The 23,589-nt window shown below is 42.8% G+C and overlaps 2 protein-coding genes across 2 annotated transcripts; one reads left to right on the plus strand and one right to left on the minus strand.

Annotated features, from left to right (window-relative positions):
* Positions 1 to 991: 991 nt before the first annotated feature.
* TMEM216 (transmembrane protein 216) lies at positions 992 to 8,803 on the plus strand. The gene is made up of 5 exons (XM_060770944.2): positions 992 to 1,265; positions 4,250 to 4,351; positions 5,048 to 5,140; positions 6,836 to 7,037; positions 8,231 to 8,803. Exons 1-5 carry the CDS (start codon positions 1,253 to 1,255, stop codon positions 8,244 to 8,246), a joined length of 426 nt encoding a protein of 141 aa, XP_060626927.1. The 5' UTR covers positions 992 to 1,252; the 3' UTR covers positions 8,247 to 8,803.
* An 817-nt stretch (positions 8,804 to 9,620) lies between these two features.
* On the minus strand, positions 9,621 to 20,787 carry LOC132772136 (fascin-like). Its single transcript, XM_060770930.2, has 8 exons — positions 20,482 to 20,787; positions 19,340 to 19,589; positions 14,986 to 15,042; positions 13,740 to 14,021; positions 12,865 to 12,983; positions 12,019 to 12,172; positions 11,511 to 11,684; positions 9,621 to 9,955 (listed from the first exon to the last, which is right to left on the minus strand). The coding sequence occupies exons 1-8, from the start codon at positions 20,785 to 20,787 to the stop codon at positions 9,756 to 9,758; spliced, it is 1,542 nt and encodes a 513-aa protein (XP_060626913.2). The 3' UTR covers positions 9,621 to 9,755.
* Positions 20,788 to 23,589: the final 2,802 nt, after the last annotated feature.

A 23,589-nucleotide genomic window follows, 5' to 3' on the forward strand; every position in this document is an offset into this window, starting at 1 on the left:
TTAATTTAGTAATACTCCATTATAGAAGAACCACGAGAAAGAAAAAGTTACAGGTTGAGCATCCCTTATCTGGAATCCCAAAATAATCCAAAATACTAAATTGTTCACATGGGAGGCTGCTCTCTTATGTTCATTGTACATGCACAAAATTAATACAAATATTGTATATAAAATTCTTTTAATAGTATAAGAAACAAAAATAAACTTGGCGTTTAAGCATGGCTCCCTCTCCAAGACATGCCATCATGTGTATATGCAAGTAGATATTTCGAAATCCATAAAAATCCCAAATATTCTTTGTCCCAAACATTTCTGATAAGAGAATCTCAGCCTGCACTTCCATTGTCCAGGGATAAGACAGGAATAGGGGAAAGAAACATGCTGTTGAAACAAAGCAACCACAAAATTCTGTGCGTACTCAAATCCTGGGGTATAGAAGTCAAGACAAGCTGTAGCAGTGAAAAGTTGCTTTGTATACTGAAAAGGGAGAAATGAAGGAATAGAAGGGCGGAAAGTCCTTCGGTAAAGATGTTTTCAAGCAGGATCTTGGGGTTTATCCACACTATAGAATGAATATAGTTTGATCCCACTTTAACTGCCATGGCTTAATGCAAAGGAATAGTGGGAGCTGTAGTTTTACAAGGTCTTGAGCCTTCTCTGCCAGAGTGCCACTGCTTCCTCAAACTACAAAGCCCAAGATTTCATAGCATTGAGCTATGGCAGTTAAAGTGGGGTCAATTAATAAAGTCTACAGTGTAGATCAAGTCTGGGCAAACTTGGGCCTTCCAGGTGTTTTGGACTTCAAAAGTCCAAAACACCTGGAAGGCCCAAGTTTGCCTAAGCCTGATATAGATGCATCTGAAGGGCTGCTTATTTCTTGGTTCTTAGTTCTGCTTAGTTGCTATGGGAGGCCTTTTTCCGCCCCCTGATTGGTGGGGGCGAGGGGCGGGGCCAAGGGGTAACTATGGAAACGGAGGCGACCCCTGTCGGGCTCTTGTGAGGACGAAGCGGCTTCCTCTTTAGAGTCCACGTCGTTGTTTCCGGCATCGAATGCAGACTCGCGCCACACTGACCGGCCTGTGTTTGGAGCCTGAGAAGTCCAGGGCTAGAGCGGCTCCGATCCCATAGCGGAAGTGACGTCTTCATCCCTAAGTCAGGCCCTTCTCTGTGGGGCACAGATTGACATCCGGGCGAGGAGAAGTAGCAGCCGGCCGCAGGCTTTCTGCGTAGTTGGTGTCCATGGAGATGGAAGATGGCGCCTCGCAGTAAGTGGTGGCGGGGACTGGAGAGGTCAAACTGCATTAATTCTACAGTGTAGATGCACTCAGTATCATGTGAGGACGAGCTGTGTCCCTGGAAGGAAGTGGGGGAGGCAGAAAGGAAGAGAAGGGAAGGGAAACTGGGGGAGGAGAAAGGGAAACCTCTCTGCAGTCAGGACTCCTAATGTATGGAAGATCCAGACTCAGCAGTATGGAGACTCTCACACTAAAATTAGATCAAATATTGCACTGCTTACAAGATTGGTAATTGAAAGCTACACAAACTGGCAAACGATCATGTCTGACGATTTTAATGATTTTAATTTACAGTTATATGTTATTGCTTTAAGATTTGTCATGTATTGTTTTTATTCTTATGTGAATTTTTGCCAATTATTATGCTGTACACCTCTTTGAGTCCCCCTAGGAGTGAGAAAAGCGGTATAGAAATGCAATAAATAAATAAATAAACTATTGAAATAGCTAAAACCATCAAAATCTATTGAAATACATAATTTGTTCAAGGGTACCAGGTGATCTCTCTGGCTAACAATGCCTCATCCTAAGCTTCGAGTTATAGGATTCCAGTGCATGTTGCCATGGCAGCTGAAGTCGGATACTGACTGTGTGATGTGAGAGGGTCCTTCCATTCTGGGCACTTGCCTATAACTCTTAGCCAGCCATGGGGTGCATCTCCACTGCGGAATTAATGCAGTTTGACACCACTTTAACTGCTATAGCTCAATATGGAATTATGGGAGTTGTCGCCCCAACTCTATTCTCCATCTTCATCGCTATGATACTTCACCTTGTTGATGGGAAGCTTCCCACCGGAGTGGAAATAATCTATCGGACAGATGGCAAGCTATTCAACCTCAGCAGACTGAAAGCCAAAACCAAGGTTACAACAACATCTGTTATAGAACTCCAGTATGCTGATGACAATGTCGTCTGTGCGCATTCAGAAGAAGATCTACAAGCCACTCTAAACACCTTCGCAGAAGCATACGAGAAGCTCGGCCTGTCACTGAACATTGAGAAAACCAAGGTGCTGTTCCAGCAGTCACAAGCCAATCCCTCTCCAATGCCAGTAATACAGCTTAATGGTGTAACATTAGAAAATGTGGACCATTTCCGCTACCTTGGCAGCCACCTCTCCACCAAAGTCAACATCGACGCCGAAATACAACACCGCCTGAGCTCTGCAAGTGCAGCATTTTCCAGAATGAAGCAAAGAGTGTTCGAGGACCGGGACATCCGTAGGGAGACCAAGGTGCTTGTCTATAAAGCCATTGTCCTCCCAACCCTGCTATATGCCTGTGAGACGTGGACAGTCTACAGACGTCATATGCAACTCCTGGAACGATTCCATCAGCGCTGCCTCCGGAAAATCCTGCAAATCTCCTGGGAAGACAAGCGGACAAACGTCAGTGTGCTGGAAGAAGCAAAGACCACCAGCATTGAAGCGATGGTCCTCCAACATCAACTCCGCTGGGCCGGCCACGTTGTCCGGATGCCTGACCACCGTCTCCCAAAGCAGTTGCTCTACTCCGAACTCAAGAATGGAAAACGGAATGTTGGTGGACAGGAAAAGAGATTTAAAGATGGGCTGAAAGCCAACCTTAAAAACTCTGGCATAGACACCGAGAACTGGGAAGCCCTGGCCCTTGAGCGCTCCAGCTGGAGGACAGCTGTGACCAGCAGTGCTGCAGAATTCGAGGAGGCACGAGTGGAGGGTGAAAGAGAGAAACGTGCCAGGAGGAAGGCGCGTCAAGCCAACCCCGACCGGGAACGCCTTCCACCTGGAAACCAATGCCCTCACTGCGGAAGAAGATGCAGAGCAAGAATAGGGCTCCACAGCCACCTACGGACCCACAAGGAAATCCATAATGGAAGACCATCTTACTCGTCCAACGAGGGATCGCCTAAGTAAGTAAGTAAGTAAGTTTTACAAGGGATGTGTCCTTTTTTGCCAAAAGAATGCTGGGGCCTCAGGATCCTATAGGATTTTGCAGTGGTAGTTAAAGTGGTGTCAATCTGCATTAATTTGACTGTGCAGCTGCACACATGGTCCAGATTCAATTTCTCCTTCCCCTTGCAAAATCTCTGCAGTGAGTATTGGTTTCACCTTGAACAGCTATAACCTAGCCATGTTTATAAGCAATGCTTTGGGGTTTGGAAAGATTAGCCGTTTACAAGAAATGTTGCCCAGAGGACGCCTGACTGTTTTTACTCAGTCTTCGAGGTGACTCTTTCCATGTCATAGAATCCTAGAGTTGGAAGAGACCTCATGGGCCATCCAGTCCAACCCCCTGCCAAGAAGCAGGAAAATCAAAATCAAAGCACTCCCAACAGATGGCTATCTAGCCTCTGTTTAAAAGCTTCCAAAGAAGGAGCCTCCGCCACACTTTGGGGCAGAGAGTTCCACTGCTGAATGGCTCTCACAGTCAGGAAGTTCTTCCTCATGTTCAGATGGAATTTCTTCCTAATTTTCAGCCATACTTGGAAGCCCCTGAACAGAGACTCAGAAGTGGAGTGGGCAGATCAAAAGACAACCTGGCTAAATGGCACTACCTAGAAGAATTCTCCACCTTTTGCAACTGTGGAGTAGAACAAACAACTCCATATCTGTATGCTTGCCCACAATGCCCTGCCTCACGCACAGAGGAAGAATTGTTTAAAGCTACAGACAATGCTGTCACGGTTGCTCGTTTTTAGTCAAAAAATATTTAGTTCCTTGTGTTCCCTCTATTTTATGTTTTATACTTATTTATGCAATGCTTTTGATATGAAATAAATAAAATAACCTAACCATAATTTTATTGTGCAAGTTTTGCAAGCGCCATAGCTGCATCAAGACTAATTTCTTGCCATTTGGGTCTCATTGTTTGAAATGGTAATGTATTGTTCTGATCCTCTTTGAGAGAAAATTTGAGTGGAACAAAGAAAGGCCTGCTCCATATATATTCATGTTCTGATTGTACCCGCAGATCGGCAACTGTCCTCTACCCCTCTGGAGATTCTGCTGTTCCTTAATGGCTGGTATTATGCCACGTATTTCCTGCTGGAGATTTTCATGTTTGTCTATAAAGGTGAGTTTTAGCCACCAATCTGAGGTATGGGGAGGAAGCATGGAAGAGCAGGGCTTGTTTTCCCTTCTGCAAAATGTATCAGTTGGGGCAAATCTCCTTTATGAATTTCCCTTAAAGTAAAAACTGGAATAAGTGAATGTTATATTGTCTGGTTCATTCCCCATTTTAGTTACTAGTTGTTTGAGAGATCAAGGTTTTTGCAGACACACTAGTGTCACATTTCCTACTTTCTAAGTCTGGTTGCTACCGTAGGTATGAAATCAACTTTTTCAAAAACACTGGGTAGATCTACACTGTATAATTAATGCAGTTTGACCTCACTTTAACTGCAGTGGCTGAATGGAATCATGGGACTTATAGTTCTGCAAGGACTTTGGCCTTCTCTGCCAAAGAATGCCAGTGTTTACCAGGATTCTATAGCATTGAGCCATAAAGGTTAAAGTTGGGGTCAAACTGCATTCATTCCACAGTGTAAATGTGACCACAGTGGCTGGTATCTGTTGGTTAGTATCGATTAGAGTAGCCTTATTTAATACATTGTTGGATGATAAGATAACTAATTAATTCAATGGGTGTACTCTAGATAAGACTAAAAAATTTTAACCCAGTGTGTTGTGAGAAGTATTTGGCTATTCTATTTTCTTTCCCTCTTTTTGTTTTGTTTTAATTAATGTACCAATTTGTGCATGTCTACAGGACTCCTGTTGCCCTACCCTTCTGCCAATCTGGCTTTGGATCTGGTTATGCTCTTCCTTTATCTTGGAATTGAAGTCACAAGGATATTTTTCGGTGAGTTTCAAACAATGGATCCTGACATTGAAAAGCAGCACATTCATCTTACAGTCACAAGAACACATTCAGCAGTCTGTTTGCATGACAGCATATTTTAAGAAGAATGTGTGACGGCCACAGACACTGTCATTTTAGTCCTTTTTACTTTGCTGTGCTGGAAAAGAGGTCTTGAGGTGAAGCTGAAAGGGGCAATTCCTATTTCATCTTCCCAAAACAGTCTATTTTACATTCTGATTCAGAGGTACATAAGGACCACAGCAGCACAAGTTGAGGTGGAATAGTAATTTGAGATTCCTCCAGTCAAGCAGGACTATTTGTTTCTTTACCATATTTATATCCCATCCTTCTCACCTCTAAGGGGACTCAGAGTGGCATTTACACATAGGCAACAATTCAGTGCCATAAAAACTATGGGTAACTAGATTAACTAGAACTATTGTAGGTGAAGTTGTTAAATCCAAAGTGTCATTCTTGAATTTTAATTGGGATTCAGTTCTGCAGTTTGAGTGGTTCTTAATAACATTATCAAAGCAGACTGGAAGTGTGCTTCAGGTAGAATGCATAGGAGAGCGGTCCTACCGTTCACCAGAGTGGGGCAGTTGTTTTAGGCCATATTGAAGCATTCGCTCCAACAGGCCAGAACCTGACTGGCATTCATCACCCCAAAGACCTTTTCATTGGTCGCCACAAGGATAGAATGATCTGCGGAAAAAACCCATCAGCTAAATGAGCTTCAGACACCACTGAAGACCTATCTCTTCCCGCAGGCCTACTCAAGGTCCTACAGCATAGCCATATAACCCAGAATATCAATACAGATAATCCACAATATCCGCTTTGAACCAGATTATCTGAGTCCACACTGCCAAATAAGCCAGTTCTGTGTGGATTTCATACAGCTGTGCAGAAGGGGCCTCAGTCAATTTTAACTTGTGAATTTTAACCTGCATTTTATTGATATGGCCTTGTGTCATATCTTTTTAATAGTATTGTGTATTATTGTTCTGTTTTAGCCATGTTGTGCCCCACCTTGAGCCTCAAGGAGTGGCGGATTATTATTATTATTATTATTATTATTATTATTATTATTATTTGAAACACAACAAGATGAGTCCACAGCAGACACTGCTGGCTGTTGTATTGGATCATATGTTGGAAACTTTCCAAGTGTCTAGAGCTGTGTGATGTATCGGTGAATAATGCGTGCAGATCCCAGTAAGGTGGCCTTTTGCAGCTGGCAGATGGTAATCTTGTCAGCGCCGATTGTGTTTAAGTGCAGGCCAAGGTCTTTAGGCACTGCACCCAGTGTGCTGATCACCTCTGGGACTACCTTTACTGGTTTGTGCCAGAGTCTTTGCAGTTCGATCTTTAAATCCTTATATCATGTCAGCTTTTCCAGTCGTTTCTCATTATTATTATTATCTGCCCATCAAGAAAGGGCAGTATGCAGATATGTAATTATATTTTTCCTGCCAGTGCTGGGGAGAACTGATTGTGAATTTTAATTTTATTTGTTGATCTTGCATACCAAAATACTTTGACTGTGTACCTTGATGTGAGCTATTAGTTACTGTTCCTCAGGCATGGAAAGGTCTTTAGGTTGACCCTGACTTTACATCCTCTTCAACCCCCTGAATACTGTAGGTTTATAACAAATCTAACCCTTAACCAATCTTATTTTGTGTATGGTAGGCTCAAAAGGGAACCTATGTCAGCGGAAAGTACCACTTGCCATCAGTCTGGCACTAACCTTTCCTGCAGCAGTGATGGCAGCCTATTACCTGCTACTGCAGACCTATGCCCTGCGGCTGGAAGCCATCCTCAATGCAATCCTGCTTCTCTTCTACGCCGTTGAACTATTGCTGGGCATTCTTACTCTGGCCGCCTTCTCCAGGTACCCTCTTGTGAACTTTTTTTGTTATTTCAGGGGAATAGTCATGTGTGTTCTTGGTTGACTTCCCTTCTCCATGCTTTGAGAGTTTGAGGATACTTCCATAGTTAATATCTCAGAGATACTATGTGCTTCAGTAAAAAGGGGAAATAAGATTGGAATTATGTAACAGCAGGCTCCTCAGTATGTGGAAATAAGGGAAAACAGCTGAGGAGAACAGATGGCCATTTTTACAACACTCAGCCCCCCCTATACACTGCTATATATATATACTCATATAATCCAGGTCAAAGCAGAGGTGAATTTTCTGCTTTGATAATCTGGATTTTAGAAGCCGTGAAGACACAGTGGGGTAAACCCTTATGCTGGCTGACCTGAAGGTCGGCGGTTCAAATCCAGGGAGCGGGGTGAGCTCCTGTCTATCAGCTCCAGCTTTCCATGCGGGGACTTGAGAGAAGCCTCCCACAAGTATGGTGAGAGGCGTCCCCTGGGCAACGTCTCTGCAGACGGTCAATTCTCTAACATCAGAAGCAACTTGCAGTTTCTCAAGTCACTTTTGACACAATAAAAAAATCTGGATTATACGGCATTGTAGAAGGGATGTAAAACATTATGAATAGGCAGGATAGAGGATGGTGCTTTATATTTAGATGGATTTGGGTTCATTTAGAGTCTAGCTATACTGAAGTAGGAATTATGGAGCCCTTCAGGTGGTCTTCAGTTATAACTCCCAAGAATCCTCATTACTGGCTATATTGAAAGTTGCAGTTGAACTAGTTCTGGAAGGATGTGCCTATTCTGCACTGATTGGCAAGAGCAGATTAGGATTTGAAAAAGGATTCTCCTGCAAAACCCTTTTCCCAATCCTAATAGCAAAGATTTAACTGGATCACTTTTTAAGGCAAAGCATGGGGTCCTTCTCTAAATAATATTAATGGAAAATGCACAATAATAATTAAGACCTTCTGAGCATTATTCTTAACTTTTCTGTAAATGCTCTTCGGTTCAGTTCTTTGTTCATCAAAATGCTAACTACATACTTATCTCATTTGTTGTGTCTGTTGGGTTTGTTTCCGCAAGTAGATAATCAGTGGAATGTAGGTCCAATACATTCCTGCCTGTTTTTGGCTAAGAGGCAAAGTGTCGGGAACTGGAGTTGCTGATATCTTTCTGTTATGTCTTTTTATTTTCTGAAGTTTGGATTCATACTGAGTGACTACCTGGACTCCATTATGTGGAGATCGAAATGTAAGGCTGGAAGAACCCTTCATTTCCATGGCTGAGCCAAGATGAAGTTTGGGGTTCAGCTTCTTGTGCAAGCCAAAAGAAGATGCTGTAGGTACCTCTTTCCCTTCAGACATGTCCAGACAAGGGGCAACAGTTATCCATAACAGGACCACCGTCAACCTAGCATTCCTTTTGAAAGGTGGCAGTTTTTCCACACAAACTCTACAGTTCGGACCATCGAGCTCTGCCTAATCTATAGATTGTGGTGCCCTTCAACTGCAGTGTACTTCATCTCCTCTAGAAGGAGGCGTTCTGACATGGGGTCAAGAATCTAGCATGTGTGCAGCAACTCTCATTGTGGCATTTTTGTTCAATCCTCCCTAACTCTGTAACCTTCTGTGTCCTATCCCTGCAAGGGCACAGGGTTTCAAAGGCAGTGGCTCTTGGACTCTTTCCCTCACTCAGTATTGTTGTGATGTGTATTGACAATTTGTGATACTTGGTTTTCTACTGTACCTGTGGAATAAATATTTATTTTTCAACTTCTGGAGCCACATGGAGTTTTTCATTTTTTTTCAAGAAAGACAGGGTGCATCTACACTGCAGAATGAATGCAGTTTGATCCCACTTTAACTGCCATGGAATTATGGGATTTGTAGTTTTAGAAGGATTTCAACCTTCTTTGTCCAAGAGCTTTGATGTCTCACCAAACGGTAACTTTGAGGATTCCAAAGCATTAAGCCAGTGGTTCTCAACCTGTGGGTGCCCAGGTGTTTTGGCCCACAACTCCCAGAAATCCCAACCAGTTTACCAGCTGTTAGGATTTCTGGGAATTGGAGGGCAAAGCTTCTGGGAACCCACAGGTTGGGAACCACTGCATTAAGCCATGGCAGTTAAAGTGGGGTCAAACTGGATTAATTCTACAGTGTAGATGTGTCCACAGTGGCTGGTATGTATTGGTTAGCAATAATAAGAGTAGTCTCATTTAATACATTGCTGGATGATGATAACTCTAATTAATGCTTTCTGCAGCAAAAAAAGAAAGGTGATGCAGATCCACAAATGCCAGACCTGGTAAGTTATGAGTTTCTGGAAAAGCCTTTATATTCTGACCCAAAGTAAGTTTAAGCTTGGAATTGATCTAGTTTAGTAAATAATTTCAACAAAGAAGAGGCCATGAGAAAGAGAAGCACACGGATTTCAAGTCTGCATTAGCATTGATGATAAAAACAAAAAATTGAAACTAGAGCAAAAGAAGGACTTGGTACACTGAAGTCATGTTAAAGCAGCTCTGCATCCAATTTGTTGCAAGAGTACAAATGCATACTCTCCATTTCATATGTAAGTAAAAATTGGTTATATTATCCTTGCAAAAGAAGAGTAGTTTCCTAGAAACTGGGGAAAGCATTGTTCCTGGACATCTGTATTAAGAAGTGGTATTCACTGAGCCCACACTGCAGACATTTATTAATGAACACGGCAGACCAAAAGCCCTCAGTAATGGAACAGAGTTGCATTAGATGGGTCTGCCGCTCCAGCCCACAATCGGCCTCCATTTTCAGCCACCAAAAACTTGTTGTTGGATGCTCTGATTATAAGGCAGGTTGAGGATGCAAACTGGATTGTGAAATTTGTGGGATGGTCACAGGTGATGGCGATCTGTCCATCTTTTTCCAAGGCCCAGTACTTGCCTTCTGCAGATCAAGCGGGATGAAAATGAGGAGGTCAGAGAAGATGCAAGCATAACAAGCTACACTTTTGAATTTCCCTGACTTCTAGTTGATTGATGGAAAATCATATACAGGCAGTCCCCAAGTTACAAACAAGATAGGATCTCTAAGTTTGTTCTGAAGTTGAATTTGTTTGTAAGTCAGAACAGGTACATTTTTTCAGTGTAACTCTAGACACACACACACACACACACAAGCTTTGGATAGCATAGGGAAGGGAAATACCCCTGTGGTATTTGTTTTGCTGTCGGTGCCCCTGTTTACCTCACTTTCTGTCCCAGTGATTGGATTTTGAAAATTTTGGCTTGTTGTGGAAATAATGATTGGTGATAAAGCTTCTGCAGAAACACCTTTCCCCCATGACAACTCTTTTAGGAGTTAATTTCCCTTCCTAGGGGCTGATTTCTTTCACTTCCTGTTGTCTCGACCCCATTCTTAACTATGAGTTGTTTGTAATTCAGGGACTGCTTATAATTAGAATGGTTTACTTTACTAATAGAAAGTATTACTACCAAGTGTGATCTATAGCATTCATTTTAATCTGGTCCTTTTCAGGTCTCAGAATCCTAAAATTAGAACAGACCCTAAGGGCCATCCAGTCCACCCCCATTCAAGCACTCCTGACAGATGGCCATCCAACCACTGCTTGAAAGCCTCCAGAGAAGGAGACTCTGCCACATTCCGTGGCAGCATTTTCCACTTTTGAACAGCTTCATTGTCAGGAAGCTTTCTTTATAATCCCAGAAATCCCTCACCAGTGTGGCAAGTGGTCAGAAATTCTGATACTCCCCATTACCTGCAGGACCTTGGGTTGGGGAATACATTTATAGAAAATACAGTAGGGATGTAAATAATTACATTTTAACAGTAATTTTTATTCAACTACACCAGGGAGGCTAGATCACACCTATTAGGCCGTAGTACAGTGTAGTTTCTAAGGGACTAATTTTACTGCATCAGTCTCCAGCCTCCCTTTAATTTGGGATGGAGAGAATTGTAATTAATTATGCCTTTGGTTCTAATCTAATTATAAACTGGAGCAGTGGCACCTGAACCTTGGTCCTCCAAGTGCTTTGTACTTCAGTCCCGAAAAGTCCTGACAGTTGGCCAAGCTGACTGGGGCTTCTGAGAACTGAAGCCCAAACTCCCTGGAGGACCAAAGACTGGGAACCACTGAACTAGAGTCTTCTTTTCTTTAAACTTTAACAGTGGTCACCAATGCAAGGGGAGCCCCCAGTGGCACAATGAATTAAACGCTTGTGCTGGCAGGGCTGCTGACTGACAGGTCAATAGTTTGAATCCGGGGAGAGCATGTTGAGCTCCTTCTGTTAGCTCCAGCTCCCCATACAGGGACATGAGAGGAGCCTCCCACAAGGATGGTAAAAACATCAAACATCCAAGTGTCCCCTGGGCAATATCCTTGCAGACAGCCAGTTCTCTCACACGAGAAGCGACTTGCAGTTTCTCAAGTCACTCTTGACACAGAAAAAAAACCCCAATGCAAGCAGGACATACTAACCAATTTGGAAATTGTAGAAGCCTTCCTCAGTGAGTGACAGAGTGCTGGCAACATAGCTGACACAGTTCCCTTCCAACCGTCTCACATCAGAGCCCAATCCCACATAGCCGGCATCACTGTGCAGGACTAGCAGTGGTCGGTTCACCAGTACCAGCAAGAAATCTTCAGTTTTTCCTGGAAATGGAAAAGATAATATTTGGCAGTATCTCTCCCACACTGGAAAGGTGGTGTTAGAATAGAATCATGGAATAATAGAGTTGGAGGAGGCCACATGTGCCATCTAGTCCAACCCCCTGCCATGCAGGAAAAGCACAATCAAAATAAATAAGAATTAAACTTTCACTTCTTCACTTCACAAAGACTGTAAAGTAAGAGAGAAAAGTCTCTGGATCCCCTTTTAGACACACAACTATTCAAAGCTTGCAGTCTGTGTCCATCAACCCACTCAAGTTCACTTTTCAATACAGAAGCCCTCCTCATGCTAGATAGCCTCTCCATTGATGTGTACCTGCAGCTTTGGGAATGGCCAGCAGTTGTCCATTTGGTCGCATGGAGACATATTTGTCCCCTATACGAAGCATCACCTTCTGGTCTTGATAGTGGAGATCAAACCAGACATTCTTGTCTTGCTTACTGCTACTGATGATACAATCATTGGGACCCTGTGAAAGGGGGAAAAAATAGCTGGAAAGTAATCAGTCCTTCTACTTTCCATATTTATATATTTGTTAGGTCTTGCTTCAAGGCTTAGAAAGAATGCTCTTGGGGTGAGTGACACAACCAGAGTACATTGATGCATAAGCTTAGGAGGAAATGCAATAGCCAAGGTAATGTTCTCAGAGATGGTGAACATTACAATGTGGAGAGAGGTAGTAACACACTCCTCTGTGGGCATTTCAGGAAGTTGGCTCTGCCACTTTAAAGTCAGCCTGTTGCCCTCAGGTAGGATTGGGAACCACTGTTGCAGAGGAAGGAATTCAACTCTCCCTCATACAGTGATATCCATCTCCCTCAAAATCATCTGTCTCCTGATGCTCCCCTTCAGGACATAACACTGTGGTGACTGGTGGCAGATGAGAAGCATTTGGCTGTGCCCCTATAGCAGGATGGTGACTTTGAAGGAATTCTTTGGGATCTTAGGGTGTCTTCAGGAGATCCCAGAGGATTATGTCATTGTTATGCACCCGGTGCTAGGGATACAAACAGCTGCTTCTCATCTCCCCCCACTCTCCACCACGTAGCCATATGGGGAGGCCAGCAAGAGACAAACTTGAAGGAAGAAGAAAAAGATAGACTGAAGTAGCTCTCGTTTCAGCCATCTCCTCCTGACACAGGTTCTTGGTCCCAGACTCACCAAGGACATGTATGTGCCACAGTAGCCACGGAAGCAGACTTTCTTTGTGGCATCATCATATAGCAGCTGTAAGATCTCTGTGTTGCCAACAGCCATAGCATTGGCATAGAGGTCAGCTCCTGTCAGAACATGAAAAAAGCAGAGGACCCAGTGACCACACCTTATAAGGTAAAGCACATCAATCTCACTCTGATGTAAAACTATTTCAAATACCATTGCTGGCTGAGGTAAGGCTTGAATTAGAAAGTCTGTAGTACTTGTATGTGATACTAATATTTGTAAGAAGACCCCACTGAGTCTATATATGACATTCCCTTTAGAAACGTGATTAAAAGTGCACTAAATATTAGGTGTATACCTGGATTCACATCCCCATTCACATCTAGATTTCTGGGGTCCAATGGCAGGTAGTTTCTCCACATACAGTGGTGTTACTATGGTGCTGCTCAGAGTATGCATAACAAAGGATTTGCATGCAAGATACTTCCACATGCTTAAAGTAATCTATATTGAGGGTGGGAAGATCTTGGTTCTTCCTAATGTTTAGGAATTTCTAATCCTGCAATTTGAATCCATTGCTCCCTGTCCTATTCCCCAGAGCAACAGAAAACACTTCCTCAATGCGACATCCTTTCAAATATTTAATCATGGCTGCCCCGCCTTCTGTATTTCCATTCTTCCTTTGGCCTCACAGGCTAGTCTCCTTCCTAGGTTTCAGCCAAACAAACCATCTCTCCAGGAACTGAGCTACAAACACTCCTCCTATCTTGAGCAGGATAAATGGTTATGGAATGTCCCTGGTCATCAGACCACATCAGTAAAATCAGGGCCAGATGAGTGGCATCCTATATTGATAATGCCTGCCCTCAACTCACCTGGTCTGCAGCAGATGAACTTGTTGGTAGAAAAGGAACGCAACGAGACCTGGGCAGGGCTGGATTCCATACTGAAGAGTTCATCTCGTCCTGGTTTGTCCATCTTTACAGTTTTCATGCCACCTTCACGTGCACTCAAGTACTTCCCCTCATCATCCCGCAGGGCAACCAAGCCACTATTCACTTCCAGGGAGTACAAGGTTTCTGGGCCAATATCTGATACCAGTGAGCCATTGGCAGCCAACATTTTGCCAGTCCCATTCCTTAAGCCATATTTCTTCACTGAAGAACAGAAAAGAAGAAGAAGAAAATAAGTTATTAGTGACTGATGTTTCATTCACTGAAAACAGCCTCCACTTGAAATAATGTCTACAGAGCAGTATCACAATCGACGTTTTCCTTTCTCTGCAGAATCGTTGCAAGATCTGATCCTGCAGCATCAAACAATTTCCAACACATTTGCCCTCCTGTATAAATATGTGAGAGGAAGCCACAGGGAGGAGGGAGCAAGCTTGTTTTCTGCTTCCTTGGAGACTAGGACGCGGAACAATGGCTTCAAACTACAAGAGAGGAGATTCCATCTGAACATTAGGAAGAACTTCCTGACTGTGAGAGCCGTTCAGCAGTGGAACTCTCTGCCCCGGAGTGTGGTGGAGGCTCCTTCTTTGGAAGCTTTTAAGCAGAGGCTGGATGGCCATTTGTCAGGGGTGATTTGAATGCAATATTCCTGCTTCTTGGCAGGGGGTTGGACTGGATGGCCCATGAGGTCTCTTCCAACTCTTTGATTCTATGATTCTATGATTCTTATTCATGATCTTTCCAGTGGTATTTCCCACCCCAGTCCAATGGGTTTTCTTTCTACATCATGCTGCAGGTCCTTGTCATTTCTTAATTGTCTCTTACTTTTATATTTATTTGGTACTACCATTACACCTGTTTAACTTATTTTTATTTAATTTCTATATTGGGGGGAATTTATGTATGTTCCTAGGCAACATGCCCCCGCATCTAGCTAAAATGCATCAAGGTACACACAAATAACTGAATCTGTTCTCAACACTTTGCTATAATTGGAGAAGTTGTCATAGTTACCCAAGCCAGTGGCCATGCTGGCTGGGGAATTCTGGGAGTTGCAGTCCAAAAAAGTAACTTTCCCAAGCTCTGCCCCAGTTAATGAATGCTGTTAAAGAAATCAAGATTTCTGCCATCCATAGTGACTTGCTGGGTAAACAGAATTTGAATTCACCTGGTATATATGGGGACATTTGCCTTCTGTCAGCATTGTGTGCCACGGACTCCCGACCTATTGAGGAGATGCAAATGACTCAGGCTTAACTTCTTCACACATTAAAAAAACACAGAGGACTAATTTAGTAGTTGCTTGGGGCAGCTAACTGCACTTAATGTGGGTTTGGGATTTTAGCAGACACTGTTTACACCATGGTTTATAAGCCCCTCTCAATAAATTACCAAATTGCATGCTATCCCAGCAAAGCAAGCTACACCACCATATACTTAACATGACACAGGATCAACAAGAAAGACATGGGCATTTCCACGGACAGTTTACACAACAGGATGGAGTGAGGAAGCTCCTTCGGGGAAGAGATGCAGGGAAGGGCAGCAGTAAGAGCCCCACATATTTTCTTCCTAAGTATTTTAGGATATTTCCTTATGTTGGAGTACAAGAACTATGTTTGCCTTGTGATCAGCTTTGTGCCCTTTAAATTATCCCATTCTCCTTTACCAATCTGCTGTTCACCATCTTCACTCCAATGATTTTAGTCTAATTTTAAGAGTTTTTAAGGATTTAATATGTTCTAACTATGTGGATTGTATTAAGGTAAAAATAAAGGTTTTCCTGGAAATAAGTCTAGTCGTGTCTGACTCCGGGTGGTGGTGCTAATCTCCATTTCTAAGCCAAAGAGCCAATGTTGTCCATAGATGCCTCCAAGATCATGTGGCCAGCATGACTGCATGGAACGCCGTTACCTTCCCGCCAGAGCAGTACCTAGTGTTCTACTCACATTTGCATGTTTTTGAACTGCTAGGTTGGCAGAAGCTGGGGATTTGAACCTGTGACCTTTCGATCAACACACTCAGCAGCTCAGCGGTTTAACCCACTGCACCACCGGGGGCTCCCGTGGATTTTATTATGTCTTATTTATGTAAGTTGCTTTTAGCATTTCTATTAAGCTTGTTTTTGGTTTGTTATATCTTATCCTTGGCATTGAATGTTTGCCATTGTGTTTTATTTTGTTGTAAGCCACCCTTAGTCACTTGGGGGATATAGGGCAGGCTATAAATAAAGCATTATTGTTGTTGTTGTTGTGATGGAAGATTTTGTTTCATTCCAATTCTTGAAGTAAGATTCAGCTGCTAGTTCAGTTAATTCTGAACTTTCAACCTTATTCCACAGGCAAGACGAAAAGTGGGGGGAGCGAAGGAAAGCAGGGGAAAGCGTCCTACCCTGGCAAAATCCATCTTCAGGGATGGACAGCTATCCCGCGACATTTCGCCACTTTCCTCTGCTTCTGCATACTGTCTTCTGTTGGACTCCAGATGGACTCCAGAGACTGTCTTTGCACGTTGGCAAGACAGGTTTCAATGCACAGCCACCAGAAGTGGCTGTGCATCATGGGAAGAACTCCGATGGACTCCGTTATGCCAGAATGACAAGATGGTCAGAAAACGGGAGAAATTTAATGTGGGATAAGGTTCATAGAAGAGGGAACACCATTCTGTCATTTCCTCAAGGAGCAAAATATCTTGGGTTGTTTTGATTTCTCTGGAATTTTTACGTATGGATTGTGTACGTGGATTGTCACTAATAACTATTTCATTTTTTGCATGTGTAAAAACATGCTTATTTATTTGGGCATCACTGATCTACTTTAAGTGCTATGTACAGGATTTCTAAACAATTTTAACCATTTAAACCTGTTTTAGCTTGAACTTAGGCAAGCCCCACATTATAGCACTTTCCGAAAGAGTTCAAAACTTGGTTCTTTCTGCAGACCTTTGATGTTATTTAAGATTGCAGTCAGACTACTATCTTTAGCCAGGGAAGGCTAAATTGATTGTATGTATCTTTTAATTAACGACTATTGCCATATTTTATTGATTCTATTGCTCTTGTTAATTTTATGTTTGGTTTTAAATGCATTATTGGTTTTAATGTTGTTATATTGTTTTATATGTTATATGGAAGCTGGTGGTGAAGTATAAATAAAAAATATTGTTATTATTGTGATGTGTATAATATGTATTTAATCTATTTAAAATACCATAGAGGTCTTGTTTGATATCATTTTCACCTGTCAGTATTGATTTTACCTGTGTGCCACCTTGAGATCATTAGATGTTGGGGAGAACAGATATACAGTATTTTCAAAGACTAAGTAAGAGGATTTTCTGCACTACATATTCAAACGTGCTTCAACTGTGTTACAGCTACTGCTTCTTATTTCCATGGGATGCTTTTCAACAACAATAGTTTAATAGACTGTTTGTAAGGAATTTGTAACCAGACTATCCAGGGCAGGGCAGGAGAGAAAAAAAACTTGTTACCTCCCACCATTAGATCATAATCCAATAGAAGAATAAAAAAATCATTAATTATCTTTGCAAAGGAAGATGTGGTAGAGAACCTTGTTCTTTTTACAAGCCTTGTTCAATAAATAAGTCATTCTACTTTAACATTACCACAAAAATGCTTATCTTTACGGTTCACAGCTAAGTTGTAGATGTGCATGGCAAGGGATATATTACTTTGCATGGCTCATGCAATGAGGAAGGGTATGTGTGCACCTCACTGCAATGTCCTCAGTTCAAGCACCATGATGCTGGACCCACAAGCAGACATTAGACATTGCAATGCACACTAATCATGACATAAATAGCATTCAGTCAAGTTCTGCATATGCAGTGGTGCCCTGGCAGATTGGACAGAACGGTTATATGCAGCAACGGAGGGTTGGAATTACTGCACTTTCTCCAGGTACAAGAATTGAGTGTAGGTGTGGAGGTGAGATACTAATCATCCACAATATAAATGAGGGGCACAGGGAGACTTTGCAAAATAATACATAGAGTGAACAAAGTGTATCTAAGGCGCAATTAACTGCACAGAAAAAAGTTGACTCTACACTCATGCCTTTCCACCAGATCAGAGATAGTTGAGAGTACTAAGTGATGACCCTGATCTAGCTCAAGTTAGTCACAATTAATGCAAGCCTAGTGCTTTCAGTGGGACTTACAGTGCTTTCCTATGTCAAGAAAGCAAACCTTTCAGAAGTGAACATTGCCATATTAAATGGAGTTTCCTTTACACTTAGGATCACAGGGTGCATCTGCATTGTAAAAGTAATGTAGTTTGACACCACTTTAACATGTGGCTTGGCGAGACACTCTTTGGCAGGGAAAGTTAAAGACCTTATAAAATTACAACTTCCATGATTCATAGCATTCAGCCATGGGAGTTCAAGTGATGTCAAAATGAATTAATTCTATAGTGTAGACACACCCACAATCTTAATCATGATTAGCTTATAACTGAATTGGGGGCTTTATTGTTTAATGTTGTGGGCTTTGCGAATTCTAAATATTTTTCTTAAATGTAAATGTAATGCCAGGGGATTAAAGGGTATATACCTTTAATCCCAAAGTTCAAATTATGGGGGACAGTTTAAATCCAAGAAGTCTATATTGGAAAACTGTTTTCATATCCTTTCACATTTCACAGGTGAAAATTTCTATGAGATGTGGTCAAGATGGCAAAAGTTATTAATCAGGAAAAACAGGAAAACTAGGAGAGACTGGAGCCGTTTGTCTTAGCCTGACCCAAAGAGAGGGATGAGATTCCACCTTCTCCTCCCCTCCCATCTTGAGTTAACTGAGTGTAAATTGTATTGAAGTTTGAACAGTTTGCAGCAACTGAAGTATGCTGAGAACAAAGAGGGAAAATCGGGGGGGGGGGGCATTTTAAAAGCAGTGGAATAACAAAGTATTTAATCAGGACCATCAAAAGAGTGGGAGGGTGTGACTTCCTTCTCCCTAGCTACCACATAATTCCTCATTTTGCATCACCCAGGTTTTCTTTGTGATAGATTGTTGTCTTTAAGTTCAGTATTAAGACCTTAGACAGGAAACATTTTTGGACCACACACCCCAACCACTGGACTTTTTGAATTTTTTAAGCTGTATTCCAAAAAGCTAACTCTTCCAAGCTTTCTTTTGCATGATATTGAAATGGACTTTAACCTCAAGGCTGAAACCTTATGAAAGGGAAGACAAGTCATTAGGGAACATGGAGCCATGGTGACACAATGAGTTAAACCCTTGTGCTGGCTGAATAGATGACCTGAAGGTCAAAGGTTTGAATCTGGGAAGTGGAGTGAGCTCCCATTTGTCAGTTCCAGCTTCCCATGCGGGGACATGAGAGAAGCCCCTCATAGGATGGTAAACTGGGCATCTCCTGGGTAACGTCTGCAGATGGCCAATTCTCTCAAACCAGAAGCGACTTGCAGTTTCTCAAGTTGCTTCTCACACATACACAAAATAAAAATAAATAAAAATGGGAACATGCTTCTTCTACCCACTTCTGAAATCATAGTAGACTGTGATGACAGATTCAGCTCCCCAAGGCATGTCGCGATCACAGCGCAGCACCCCAGCTTTCTCATCACAGCGCACATAACGCTTTTTGTTGGGGTTGTACATTGCGACGTTGGGGTGCACTGCCAGGTGTAAGGTCCATTTTTCAGTTTCCGTGGCAACCTGGGCAAAGCAAGTGACATTCTCCTCTGCGCCACCCAGGTAGCGCTTGGACTGTTCATTCTGGAAAGACACCTGTCATGAAGGAGGGAGAAATGGGAACTTGATCACTTGAGAGAGAAAGAAGAGGAATATCCTCATTCACATTGAAGGTGGTACCAGAACAGATCAGATAAGGCCATGTGATTGTGCAGAATTTGGAAGTTTTATTTCTGGGACTACATTGGGACATTCTGGGAACTGTGTAACTGTGTAACTGCGCAGCACTTACTTTGAAAGTACAGTAGAGTCTCACTTATCCAACATAAACAGGCTGGCAGAACGTTGGATCAGCAAAAATATTGGGTTTAAGTAAAAGCCTGTTAAACGTCAAATTATATTATCATTTTATAAATTAAGCACCAAAATATCGTGTTTTACAGTAAATCTACAGAAAAATCAGTTCAATACAGGGTAACGTTATATAGTAATTACTGTATTTACGAATTTATCACCAAAACATCGCAATGTATTGAAAGAGCTGTGGATCCAGGTGGGTGGTAGACTGCATTGGATAATACAGAGTGTTGGATGAGCAAAGGTTGGATAAGCGAGAGACTACTGTAGTTCTTATACTCCAGAAACTTTGTTTTTCTGGCTGCCACAAATTATGTTGAATTGGTTCAGATATTCATTGAAAAACTATAGCAAAATGTGTTGCAAGATGTCCTGCACAAACAAAGTTTTTGCATTTTACTAAATCTTCTCCATGTTTTTTTTTTAATAGAATAAACCCAGGAACAAAAATCGTGCTACATAGTGCAATAGATATTAGATACCCACACTTTGGGACAGCATAGAATAACTTGGAGAGCATATTAATATAGCTTATTGGTCTCATATCCTCTCCACCCTCACCCCATCTAAGCAGAATCCCAGTTTGAGAATGGAGGTTGACAGCTTGTGAATATTTTTTGCACAATGTCACCTTGCCATCTGGATACTGATGGAGAAGGAAGGAGGTCTGAGGTCCCGGCTTATCCTGGTCACAGGTGACTTTGCCATTTGGGTCAGCTGCCAAGTAGCGTTTCAGGGCACTGACCAAGTGAAGCTTCTGGCCAGCCCCTTCTCCGGGGCCGGCTGCCCCAGCGCCATGAGGGCTCAGGAACTGAAGCACCCAGACCTGGCGAGGCTTCAGCTGCTTGCCGGTGGCTGACACCTGGAAGCGGAAGGGCTCAGCAGTCAGGTATCGGTTGGCTGCATTGACCAGGCCAAATTCTAGGGAGACAGTCATGGTGGGGCTAACCAAGGCTGGAATGACACCAGCTCTGCAGAATAGCCAGCTGGGACTATCTGAGATTCCTCCTGGGCTATGAGGTCACAATGGGTGCCTAGCAACCAGGCAAACCCACCATCAAACCCCACACAGGAGTCCAGCCTACTTAACAAAGTACTAAATTCATTTGGACCACACAATCCAGCAGTGATACACAAACAAGGTTGCAAGGCCCACTTAAGACAAAGCAGAGTGCAAAGTAATGAGACCTCCAGGACTCAAAGGAAGCATTTAGGATCCAGAATGGACTAAGCTCTTATCTTCTGCCACTCTACTCAGAAAAAAGGTATGGTTCCTTTTAAAAAGTAAGAGTAAAATTACAGTATTCACATTGACTTGTGGATAAGACGACCCAGGTTTTTTGGATCTATTATTTCCCTGAAACTTCTACTTATACATTAGTATATAGAGTACTCATTTAAGTTGGATTCAAGGGCTACATGTAACCTCTATGGCAGGCATGGGCAAACTTTTTTGCCTTGGGGCCTCATTGCCAGCAGGGTTGGGATTGGGGGGAGGTCACACCTCAGGCGGAGTGGGCCAATGAGTGGTAGGGAGGGAGAAGGTGGGGCCAGAAAAAGGCAAGGCAAGACAAGGTAGGGCCTGGGTTATCATCAGGTTGTCCTCCCAGCATAAGAACAAGGCTGCTTTCCCCATCCTTATACCAAGAGGAAGGCGGGTCACACGGCGACTGCTCCAATCCTCCTTCCCTGATCCTTGAGCTGTCCTCTTCGCATTATGCCAGGAGGAGGACAAGACAGGCGGTGGCTGAGTACACTCCAAGAGCTCTCAGCTGTCATACGCCTTCCTCCAGCTGTCCTCCTGACATAAGGACGGGGCCGCTCGCAATATCCTTATGCCAAGAGGAGGACAAGATACATGGTCACTGAGAGGGCTCTCAGCTGCTGCATGCCTTCCTCCCTGTCTTTTTGGCATAAGGATGTGGTGGGCCACCATGTCCTTGTGCCAAGAGGACAGAGAAAATGAGGAGGGCCTGTGGCAAGCACCCAGGGGGCTGCATCCGGCCCCCGGGCCTTAGTTTGCCCGTGTCTGCTCTATGGAGTACTCTGACACTGAGGGATAGGCACTTTGATGTTTGGATGTGCTGATAATTAATGTATCTATTTAAGCACCAAAGAGTATGGTCAGAGATTATGGGAACTGTAATGCAAAATATTTTATGGGGACCTGACTTCCTTCGAGAAACGTGGTCAGTGGAGGAAGAAACAACCATAACAAAGAGCCATGAAATCAGCTGGATCTTTGCAGGCCTTTTCACATACTTCTCTTTCATCCACCTCTTTTGCCCAGTAAGTAAAGGGGAGGATGATGAAAAGGTTATCGATTGATAGGCAGATTGAGCTCAGAACAAATAAGAGGGAGAAATGCAGTGTTAACATTACTTTTCAGCACGAAAAATCATAAGTGTATTATTCTGTATCATATAATCGTTAGATTATTTCACCAACATTATAAAGATGTGTTATTATTACAATAAGAGCAAGCTTTGTTGGCTGACCGACAAACACTTTCAAGTGCCAGGCTATAAATAAGAATGCAAATTAACTAAATCTAAAAATAAATATGAGAAAATTACCCTTATTAAGACTTTGCACATCTTTTAATAGATGCACCTCTCTGTAAGTTTACATTTCCTCCTTCTGCTATTGACATTGTTTGATGTGGAAGTTATTCAAATCCCTTCCAATTCATCTTTTCTGAGTTGCATCCCTTTTCAGTGGTGTAGGGCGTAGACATCTTGCGATAATGCAGCATGTCTCATTAAGAGCCACATCCACTGTTTTAACATGGTATGATGGGTTCCACACTGGGCATGCGTGCTCAGCATTAGAGTAGCAGATGGCTTCACTGTATCTGGTTTTGGTCCCCAGATTGTGACAGTTAGGTTTCATATGATAATTGTCTCTAGTGCTCACTTTTTGCTCCATATTCAAGCAGTGCTTCTTGTAAGTCAGAGCCCGGTCCAGGGTAACCCCGTATTTGGATGTGCTGCAGTGTTCCAGTGGGATTCCTTCCCAGGTAATCCTCAGAGCTTGGGATGCTTGTCTATTCTTAAAATGAAAGGCACACATCTGTGTTTTAGATGGATTAGGAATCAGCTGGTTAAGAACTGTGGTCCAAAAGCAAGGTGCTGGCTGCTGAACAAACGTATTGCATCCTGTCAGATCCCCAAAATCTGGAGGAAAGCAAGTCATAGCCATCTTGAAACCAGGCAAAGACCATAATGATCCAAAAAGCTATAGACCAACCTCCTTGTTGTGCCATCTTTACAAAGTTCTAGAGAGACTTATTTTGCATAGAATTATGGAAAAAAGTAGACCCATGTCTGATTCCACAACAAGCTGGCTTCAGGAAAGGCAAAAGCTGCACATCGCAAGTGCCGAACCTGACTCAGCACATAGAAGATGGCTTTGAAAGGCAGCAGATCACAGGAGCTGTCTTCATATGCCCATCAGAAGCTTATGATACTGTAAATCATTGCTTTCTCCTGAGAAAAACTTAAAATATCACAAAGGACTACCACTTCACCCACTTCATAGGAAATCCACTACAAAAAGGAGTTTTTTGTTGAATTCCAGGGCCAAAGAAGCAGATGGCGAAAACAGAAGAATGGTCTGCCTCAGGGGAGCGTGCTTGCTCCATTGATGTTTCACAATGATCAGCCACTGCTACAAGGGACAGTTTCATCTATGCTGATGATCGTGCCATCACCGCTCAATCAAGGAGTTTTGAAAAGGT

The sequence above is a fragment of the Anolis sagrei genome, chromosome 1 (assembly GCF_037176765.1).
Source record: "Anolis sagrei isolate rAnoSag1 chromosome 1, rAnoSag1.mat, whole genome shotgun sequence".
Lineage (NCBI taxonomy): Eukaryota > Metazoa > Chordata > Lepidosauria > Squamata > Dactyloidae > Anolis > Anolis sagrei.